The sequence below is a fragment of the Coffea arabica genome, chromosome 1c (assembly GCF_036785885.1).
Source record: "Coffea arabica cultivar ET-39 chromosome 1c, Coffea Arabica ET-39 HiFi, whole genome shotgun sequence".
In the NCBI taxonomy this organism is placed as follows: Eukaryota; Viridiplantae; Streptophyta; class Magnoliopsida; order Gentianales; family Rubiaceae; genus Coffea; species Coffea arabica.
Window position 1 is genome coordinate 6,584,141 of NC_092310.1, and position 10,952 is coordinate 6,595,092.

General features: G+C 35.4%; 1 protein-coding gene and 2 long non-coding RNA genes across 4 annotated transcripts; 2 read left to right on the forward strand and 1 right to left on the reverse strand.

The window, feature by feature from the left end:
- On the reverse strand, positions 1-1,573 carry LOC113706200 (delta(12)-fatty-acid desaturase FAD2-like). Its single transcript, XM_072048097.1, has one exon. It carries the CDS (start codon positions 1,403-1,405, stop codon positions 233-235), a length of 1,173 nt encoding a protein of 390 aa, XP_071904198.1. The 5' UTR covers positions 1,406-1,573; the 3' UTR covers positions 1-232.
- Positions 1,574-6,043: 4,470 nt separating this feature from the next.
- LOC113736801 (uncharacterized) lies at positions 6,044-7,339 on the forward strand. The gene is made up of 3 exons (XR_011813810.1): positions 6,044-6,487; positions 7,027-7,167; positions 7,249-7,339. It is a non-coding gene; the product is annotated as an uncharacterized lncRNA (long non-coding RNA).
- A 469-nt stretch (positions 7,340-7,808) lies between these two features.
- Positions 7,809-8,722, forward strand: LOC113739353 (uncharacterized). Of its 2 annotated transcripts, none has more exons than XR_003460288.2 (3): positions 7,809-7,989; positions 8,141-8,254; positions 8,427-8,722. It is a non-coding gene; the product is annotated as an uncharacterized lncRNA (long non-coding RNA). The 2 variants fall into 2 exon arrangements; XR_011813813.1 differs by having other exon boundaries at positions 8,148-8,254.
- The last annotated feature ends 2,230 nt before the right edge of the window (positions 8,723-10,952 follow it).

Here is a 10,952-nt window from a genome sequence, read left to right on the forward strand (position 1 = left end):
TTGTTGCAACGTGAAATAGACTAGTTTGAATTCTTTTTCTACAGAAAAGAAAAAACCATATGAGTTCCATGAAACATAGGCTATGAGTTTATTAGCACAATGTAATTTTACACAAACTTACACATGCATCTCTCCAGAGCAAAAAAAAGCTACTTCTTTCTTGGTTCTCCACAAATGCAATAAAGATACAGCTTCACTAGTAACAGTAGGTGATCAGGATCAGATAATCTCATCAAAGCTTATTCTTGTACCAAAAAACACCCTTGATTTCTTCACCTCGCTCAACATAAAGACACTCTTTTGCCTCCCTCCACATTGCTTTGTAGACAGGAGTGCCATCAAATTGGTAATACTCTCCCAGAATTGGCTTCATTGCTTCAGTTGCCTCCACTGCATGATAATGTGGCATTGTTGAAAAGAGATGATGAGCCACATGTGTGTCTGTGATGTTATGGAAAACCTTGTTCAAGACACCATAATCTCTATCAACGGTTGCCAGCGCGCCCCTCAGCGAATCCCACTCAGATGAATCATAGTGTGGCAATGAAGTGTGAGTGTGGTGCAGATATGTGATGAAAACAATGATTCCATTTAGAATGAGCAACGGTAGCACATAGATGCATATAAGCCAGGCTAGCCCTTTTGCTAGTGCGCTGTGATAAAGCACATAAATTGTTACAATGACACCAACATCGGAAATGTAGATTTGAAGCCTCTCGCGAGCATTATAGATTGGACTATAAGGATCATAATGGCTTGCGAAACGATCATATTGTCTGCCTGAAGCATTGATGGCCAAGTACAAGGGCCAACCCAATACAAGTGTGACTGCCAGAGTGATGACTCTGCCAGGAGAGTTGTTCAGGTACTTGTAGTACCACTCTATTTCGGACTTTGGCTTCGGCACAAAGACTTCATCATGTTCGATTGATCCACTGTTGGAGTGGTGGCGGCGATGGCTGTATTTCCACGAGAAGTAGGGGACCATAAGCGCGGAGTGGATGACAAGACCAACAGTGTCATTCACCCATTGGTAGTCGCTGAATGCATGGTGACCGCATTCATGGGCAATGACCCAAACTCCAAGGAAAACACAGCCCTGAAGAATCCAGTAAATAGGCCAGGCAAGATAGTTGTATGGAGAAGGAAGGAGATGGAAATAAGTTGTTGCAATGTAGTAGAAGAGAAAGACCAAGGTCAGGTCATGAACAAGATAGGAGAATGAGCGGAGGAGTGATTTCTTAAAGCAGTGAGGTGGAATGGCTTTCCTGATATCACTGATGGTGAAGGGAGGCTTCGAGTGTGGGGCTCTATTGATGGGGTTTTTCGTTTGTACAGTCCTGGTTGTTGGAGCTGACGTGCGGCCTTCGGCTCCCATTGTTGATACAGTGCCTGTGTGCTTCATAACCACACCTGAAAACGGACAATGTGGATAGTTATATAGCAGAGAAGCTTAAAAGGAATGGTTACATATACCTTTTACAAATAGTCTATGCTTGAAATGGAAGTGTAATTGTTACAGTTTTGAACTAATTATTACAATCAAAGTCCCGTGTATTCATAAGCAGATCACTTCAATTCTCTTTGTGCTAAACAGAATATCAAGACGATTAGTTATTAGATAGATTCATGGGGATATGATCAAGGAAACCTAGTAACCACGCAGATTTATTGAAAGTTTTAGGCAAAATTTTCACGTGACTAAAAGAATAGATTCTGAGACAGAGTATAGTATTTAATCAGGATATTAATTCTTTGTAACTTCTCTGTTCCTTATCTATGCCACCACCCCCCAAACCATAAAAAAAAAAAAAAAAAAAAAAAAAAAAAAAAAAAAAAAATCTTTAATTGAGAACATATTCCAATCTGTGTAGAAACTTAGATCAGTACGTGGAAAGAATTCGTTGATTGTTGTTTGACAAGTACAGGAAAGGGTGAGTATTGATGCAACATTCAAAAATATCAGAATTGAGTTCTTTAATGCATGTGCACTAATTCACAACGCATATACACCAGAATTTAGTTAATGGTTGGAATTCATCTTCTGGTGCACTCAAAGTATAAATATGTTCGAAAGTTTCAGTTTTATACTGAATGTTTGAAAAGTATTTGAATGTATCATTCTCAGTGTGTGAGCTATTAAAAAGTATTCTAACGTATCACTTCTATGTGTTTAATCAGTTTTGGGGATTAAAACACTTAGATTTGGATGTTTATCCACTTTGTAAGACAGCAAGGAACCTTGGTGCTTTTCCTAATTATATCCCAGTGTGTGAGCCTTACTAAGTTTTTCAACTGCAGTGGATCTATGATTATTTAGCAATTTTAATAAAAATCATTTGTGAGGTTATATATTTTTATTTTTTTAACCCTTCCTCCACGGCGCCCCCCCCCTCCCGCCCCTCCCGACCAGCAGGCGGGGGCAAAGTCCTTTGGCCATCAGCCCCCTGGAGATTATACAAGCAGGCACAGTATTATTTCAAATAATTGGGATTGACAATTCTTGAGGAGCCAAAAAAAAAAATTTAGTTGGTTATTTTTGTTACTGTCATGTTATGCCTACAAATCACCATCTGGTAAGAGTGTTATTTTAGTGGACACAATTAATCCATGAATTGATTATAGCCAAAAAAAAAAAAAAAAAAAAAAACATAGTCATGGGTAAAAGAAATCTGTGAAACTTTTGATCGTCTATATCAGAAAGTGGTCTTATTTCTTGGAGAGTAGGTTTTGCAGGAACAATCAACTCTGCTTCCTTGTTTCTCACTAAAAATTGCATTGCCATTCTGCTTTTTTTCTTTTTAGCCAACTGGAAAGGGGGTTTTGCGGGCGGACCACCGGGGCCGGGGAACGTTAGTACTGCAAAATAATTGAAACTTTTGTAGGTTTGGTACCTGCTAAGTCTTGTCATGTCTTCTCATATTCATACAATTTTCGAGTGACAGAAGGAAAATGTGCTCTAAATCCTCATCCCATTTCCGGTTTCAGTCTCTGTCTTGCCTTTATTTGTCATGCCTGAGTTTATTACCCGGTATATCCATTATATTCCAAAATAGAGTTGCAAGAAAAATTAAACATGATAAAAAAAATCAAGATAGAGATTAAAACAAAAAATTGAACAATGGAAAAGTGGGGTAACAACTGAAACCAAAAATGAGATAGAGGATTCAAAAATAGAAAATGACGCCTACCTATTAATAGTTCTACATGAGGACCATGTGCCAAGAATTTCGGCCTATAGCACGGGACTAGGCAAGAGAACCTAACAGTATTGATAATTCACGATCATGGCTGGCTGAAATATTTACCATTAAACGCGTTTTCATGTAATCTTACAAATAGTATATATGTTTTGGCGCGATTAAAGTGTATATGCCCTAAAATCAATCAACTTCTAAAGTTTAATACGCACTTGAATTATTTATGTCATAATAAATTACATCTTTATCATATTGATTGCAAATATATTTATATTTGCATGATAAACCTCTTAAAATAAACCTATCGATGAAATCATAAAATTTTTGATGGTGAGATTAATTCGATTATAAATAAAGTTTATTTTTAAATATTTCTAGTTAAAGTATTACCAAGAAAGGGTATTGTTAATACAATTAGACTAACATACACTATACCACTTCAATATCAAAAATAGTATACCTCATCTACTATGGTGTGCGAGACACCTAAACTAGTATATGGATGCTTGATACAATGATTAATTTTACTAAATTGGTCCGTATAGAGATATTCTTTAAGTGGCAAAGGATTAATTTTTAAGTAATGTTTGTGTAAGTGATCCTTAGACTTAAGGTTATCATGGTATTTTGAGCATGGACAGATACACTTTGTTTGTTATATGATGCTCATATCATTAACAAATGGGTATGTACTTGAAGTATGAAAAGGTAGTGAATAACCTATATAGATTTACCATTTCTTATAAAAAGAGAAGGTATCTCATGTCTGACCGCTTGTAAAGTATAACTCGGAATTCTTAGCATTAAGTGGAAGATTCTTAGAGTGTGTTTCTAAGTACTTCTTCATTGGAGTTATAATTTGGTACAAGCAATAAGCATTAATCACATTAGGGAATGAGCATAAATTATTCAAGATTAATGTGAAATAAATGTGGTAAAAAGATATTAATTATACAGTAAATGTTTACTGAAAGGTGAAGTCCACTTGACTTTTCTCATTACTTGGGTGGCCATGATACATTGTTAGATGCCAATCTTGATCTATAAGTATGAGTTGATTGATTAATGGAATGGGCATAACTTATTCCAAGATTAATGTGAAATAAGTGTAGTAAAAGGATATTAATTACATGGTAATTGTTCACTAAAAGGTAAAGTCATCCACTTAACTTTTCTCATTACTTGGGTAGACATGATGCATTGTTAGATGCTAATCTTAATCTTTAAGTATGAGCTGATTGTTTGGAATCAATAATGAATTAAAAGAAATTTTAATTTATCTAATTATGGGACAGAGTATAGTATTTAATCATGATATTAATCCTTTCTTTTATTTTGATCTTTGAAACTTCTCTGTTCCTTATATATTCCACCACCCCCCTAAACCCAAAAAAAAAAAAAAAGAACTTAAACGTAGATGTGCAATCCTATCCCTAGGTGCCGCTAAAGTTCTCCTCAATCTTCTATCTTAAAACTTCTTCTGCGCATCTGATCCTCAACCCCCTTAAGGAGTCTTCTTACTGGATCTCAACCTAAAAATTTGACACATATAACAACTCATGTGATTTTATTAACTCAATCCTATCCCGAAACCTATTTGGCCATTCCCTTCTCTTGAATATTATGAAACCCAGTCAATGTATCAATGATCCAACCAACGAGAAATCACATCAAACAAAAATCCATAAACCATAAATCCATAATTAGAATTATACTCAACTCTCTCAAAATCTGATGTTTTCCATTACTCTTTACACCTTTTGTTTTATATTTGAATATCTGTGATTGACTTGGAATTCCATAAAATTCACTCTCAAATAATTGTGATTTATTTGACTTGGAATTCTTAAAAAATCACTACTCCTATAATGAAAAAAAAAAAATTTGTTTGCAGATATCAAATTTTTAGGGTGAGGCCCGGTAAGGAGCTCCTTAAAGGGGCTGAGGATCAGACGCGCTTCTTCTGGTGCAAAGACTGTCATCCATGAAGGGCAGTTTTAAGGAGCCTTCTTCCATCAAAAACTAAAGGACCATATATACCTAGAGGGGTCAGGGACCACCAATATTAAGGCTGTGAGATAATGTAGCAGGAACTCCACCGATCATGTTTGTTATGGGCATCTAAGAAGTCAACAGCACGTCAAAGGATATACTACAAGAATAGACCTAACTGAAGTTTTTCTTTCCTATGGGACAAATCTTAGCACATCAGAGACTAAGCAATGAGCATACACTTCAAATTCTTTTCATTTTATCCTGGAGAAAAACAAGCTCATTCTTTCTAGCTCATGACAGTGCAAATGAGAAGATTTCTATTGTCTGGCCTAATAATTATTGTGCAATGAAAATGCAATAGAAGCATATTCTCCATGGTGGCAGTGACCTATGGCAACCAAGATGTCCAAAGCAATCCACTAAGCAAGCTTATGCTTTCTAGTTGTTGCTTAACAATCTCATCCTAGAGCAAAGAAAATACATGTCAAAGTCTTGGATGTTTTGGAGAAGTCTTTAGATCGATGACGCCCGTCATACGTCACTACAACAAAAATGGCCTTTCCTGACATATCTGTAAGGACACTTGTTGGTTTGTATCATTATAGCACTCCTATCATGACACTTATTAGCAATTCAATAATATATACTCTAATTTTTTTAAATTTTATTAGATATAAAAATAACAATGTGCCTTTAGACTATCTAACATGACACTTGAGAAAATATGAGATACACCAAAAAAAAGAAAGACACTAAACGGCATCGTTTGATTTTGGCGGAAGATTCATTCGCCATAAAACACTCAAAATTTTCATTCTGCCGGCCAAAACACTTACTCAAAACAATTGCTCAAAATTTTCATTTTCCAGCTCCACCATTTCCAGCCACCCTCTCTCTGTCTCTCTATCTCTCTGTTGTCAGATTCCGATGTAGTTGGTGGGAAAAATGGGTAGCAGCCAAGCAGCAGTTTCCATGAAGCTTCAACCGTGGCTCCCTCAAGCAGCTAACAGCAGCATCAGCAACAAAATCTCTCTCGAAGGAAACCCACTTCCAGGTCATCATCATCTTCTTCTTCGAATTCGGCTCAACAAATTTCTCCCCCGACTCGAATAGTTTATCGAGAATTGTCTTCCAAGTCCAATCTCAATTTGCCCTTTTGGCAAACTACCTGGTTCATTGGCTTACTTTTACTAATGGCAATCTCGTTTTTCGGTCTCGCCATTTTCCTTTTTCTTACCCTTGACCCCGATTTCACCTCTTCCCCCATCTCTACCGCTTCCGAAGGCGTCCAAGTAAGCCAAAAGCCCACTTACTACTTCAAATTCATGGTTTTTGCGTTCCTGTAGATGCACAGATATGCGGTGCATCTTTGTGTGTGTGTGTGTGTTTTCCCCCTATTTGTTGAAATTGTACGCGGAAAATTGTTTTATAGTTATTTTTGGTTCAAAATTTTGACCAAGTTTGTGCTATTATAGGCATGTGATGGTTATAAATTATAGCACTTCAGAGGTTTATAAGCTAAAAGAGGACAGGGAAAGAGGAAATGGAGTTGTTTGTGTAGAATTAGTAATAGCCTTCGACATGTTTGATGAAATGCCTCAATAATCTTTGTTGAAAATCTAGCTGGGTGTCAGTTAAAAATTGCTATTTGGATTTTTTAAAGAGCTGATTTATGAATTAAATTTGATTTTTTTTCCTGTTTTATAGTTTGAGGTTTCTGTTGTGTGGCGAAAATAAAAAATGGTGTATGATGCTTTGAGTTCTAATAGTTGTATAATGGGGCTTTGTGCTAAGTCATTCTTATTTTGTTCGGCATTTGTGATTTTAGTAGATTACTTATGGGCCAGTGATCAAGTTGATGCATGAGAGAACAAAGTTTAGGCTGCATTCGCATGATGTACCATATGGCTCTGGTAGTGGGCAGCAATCCGTCACTGGTTTTCCCAACGTTGATGACTCAAACAGCTATTGGGTATGTTTCTTTTTCTAGTATCTATTTTTTCTAGATCATTATAATTGTCTAAGTTTAGGTATGATTAAACTTGGCTTGCAGATTGTTAGACCCGTACCAGATACCAACGCCCAACAAGGTGGTACCATCATCAGGCTGCAACACATGAGGACCAGAAAATGGTTACATAGCCACTTGCTAAATGTAAGTCTTACTATGATGCCTATTGGCTTCTAAGGTATCAAACCAACAACTGATACTCGATCGTACCTCTTTTGATCACTTGTGCTTTTTCATACCAAAAAGGTACCCAACAAACCTGTTCGAAAGAGCTGAGATCAACTCAGTTTTAGACTGGCATCACGCCAATCTACGACATAGTTCGGGTGCCCATCTTAAGTTTTGGCTCTCTATTAAATTATTACTAATCTAGCTGTACATTATTAGCTTGTCTTCCCTTATCAAGAGAATTGGGATTTGTCTAGCGATGTCTAGATATAGTCATTCCAAGTTTCATTTTCAGTATTTTGCTTATAAATGATACATTATCATCAATATTAATGTTGTACTCCTTGATGCATGCGCTTATTTTTCTTACAGCTGGATTAGTCTTCCATAGCAAATGGATCTTTTTTGAAGTCATTATGATCTCATCCCATGAAATAATTTTACCTTTCTTTGTTATTTGATTGTTGCCTATGAACATTTTGTGTGCTTCCAGTTAATTGATCTTTAGGAGAGTCATTCTAGATTTATTGTCCCATAACAATCTTTAGCTAATATATTACTGGTTTTCTTTGGGGTTGGCAGACCACACTTTTGGATTACATCAGGAAAAGCAAGGTATGAATCGATTATTTTTATTGATGTTCACATTGAGGTACATTATTTGTAATGCCATTATGATTTGATGACTTTAGAAGAAGTACCTTATTCTGTCTTATGTTATGATACTTGAATAGCGAGGAACTAAATCTTAGACAACCTACTGTAGGTGGCAGCATCTGAAGCAGGTGGAATTACTCAAGGCATGGGGGCATACAAGGTACAAGTACCTTTTGATGGCAAGCCACAGACTTGTGTTTTCCTTGACACCCCTGGGCATGAGGTAATTAATGATGTAGCGCTGGTTCTAACTTTTAACTGCTTATTCATGCAAGTTTTTTTTCTTTTTTTAAAATTTTTATGTCAAATGCTCTTCTTGGAGATTTTGCAGACATATCTTAAAAGGCCTTTGTCAAGATGAATTATCTAACATAACTGTAAAAATGGTTGGATAGGCATTTCGAGCAATGAGAGCTCGTGGAGCCAGAGTAATAGACATTGCTGTTATTGTAGTTGCTACTGATGATGGAATTCGACCTCAAACAGAAGAGGCCATTGCTCATGCCAAAGCAGCTGGAGTGCGAATTGTTATTGCTATAAACAAAGTGCGCTTGCATTTATTCTGAGATTTTCCACTGTGTGTTGGCTTGTATATCATTTAGTCTCATTTGCATTCTGCTTTTGATGTATGAAACATGATGACAAATCTCCTCTTGCTTATGGGAGTTGGCATTTTCAGTTCTCATAGTCACAGTACTGCTCAAGTTTGATGTTTCTAGATTTTTACATCATAGCATATTATATTATATGCATTTTGTTCTTTGGGATAATTTTAAAAGTCCTTTGGGTTTCTAATTGACGGAATGTATAGCAGGGAACATTACCTGCAGGTTGCTTCTATCTCAAAAAAAAAAAAAAAAAAACTCCTGACAATTAAAAGTGTCAGCATAGAATTCGATATTCTAATGTTGTACTATACCTATCCTGACACTTTCAATTATCAAGAAAAGGGATTTTTGTTGGCAGATGGGATGTTATAATAGCATAGTTTTCCTAACATGTTGAACAGTATGAGTCTATCCCCACATTGGAAGGGACAACACTCGTCCTAGGTGTGAGGATAGATAAAGTATCAGGTTAAATTATCTATACTAACACTTTTAAATGCCGTTAAAGGCCATTTTTGTTGTAGTGCGTCAGCGCCAAGAATAAAAAGTTTTCTTCTATAATTACTGTATTTGAACAAACGCAGAACGAGAATAATTGCCCTTTGGATAGGTGCATGATGACCTCACATTTTGGATGAATTTTATTTGATGTGACCATGGTGACATATCCATAAGAAAAACAAATAAAATTAGGATTAATCTTTCTTACACTAACAGTGTATACATTATCAGCGTTTGATGAATGATAACTGTACAAACTTTGAATTTGAAATTTAATTTTTGTACACATGTCATGGATCAAATGATGATAGTATATACACTGTCAGTGTATATAAGATTTATTCATAAAATTAAGGGTTTTCATCAAATATTAAAACCAATTTTAATACCATATAGAGTTCATTAGAGTTCATGCAAGAACTCAATGACAAGTTAAATAATTTACAAAAATTTAATACGATGACTAATGATACAATCAATTCTAACATCAAATCAGATAGAGAACCGATGCAGGCTACCTGCAGTGACTATAAAAGTCAAAATCTTTAACTTACTTGAACTTCACGCTCTTTAATCCGAAACAACTCGTTCATCTATGCAAGTATTCTATCCTTCATAATTTCACTTGGAATTTGGACCATTAAGTGAGAACATATTCCAATCTGTGCGGATACCTTAGCGCACAAAGTGGAAAGAATTCGTTGATTGTTGTTTGAAAAGTACAGGAAAGGGTGAGTATTGATGCAACATTCAAAAATATCAGAATTAAATTCTTTAATACATGTGCACTAATTCAAAACACACATACAACAGAATTTAGTTAATTGGAATTCATCTTCTGGTGCACTCAAAGTATAAATATGTTTGAAATTTTCAGTTTTATATTGAATGTTTTAACTACTAAAAAGTATTTGAATGTATCCATCTCAGTGTGTGAGCTATTAAAAAGTATTCTAACGTATCACTTCCATGTGTGTAATCAGTTTTGGGGATTAAAACACTTAGACTTGGATGTTTATCCACTTCGTAAGACTGCAAGGAACCTTGGTGCTTTTCTTAATTATATCCCACTGTGTGAGCCTTACCAAGTTTTTCAACTGCAATGGATCTATGATTATTTAGTAATTGTAAAAAGATAAAAGTCATTTGTATGGTTATATTTTTTTTTATTTTTTTAACCCTTCCTCCACAGCGCCCCTCTTCCTGACCAGCATGGGGGCAAATCAGCACCCTGGACACAGTATTATTTCAGGATAATGCTATAGTGCCGATCGCTATCATAACTTGTGAATATTTTAAATTAAAATACTAGTACAACCGGTTAATAGTGGTCCCCACATCCAAGATTGGTATATTTACCGACAATTGCACTACTAATGATTCATGTTTCCATTATTTAAAGTAACATCATGTGGTAATATGGTAACTTTGGTAATAAAATTGGTAAGTTATAAGTGTGATATAAGATATACTCTTTAAATACTAAACGTTACTACTTCTCCAACGAAACTTACTACTTTATAATTAGTAAGTTTAACTCAAATAATGGTAAGTTTTTATTGAAAAATGATAACTTTTACAAATAAAATGGTAAATAAGTGAATTGTTCAAACTTACCATTTTACTTAAGATAGTTACAACAATTATAATTAGTAAACATAATAGAAACACAAAACCAAACTTGTATTATAACTAAACATGAAATCCAATACAAGAGAGAAAGTAGTAGAAGAGATATCACCCTTGTCACATGAGATCAACCTTGTCATCTTTGCTCCTCAATCTTCATCCAAATCTAGCTACAAATACAAG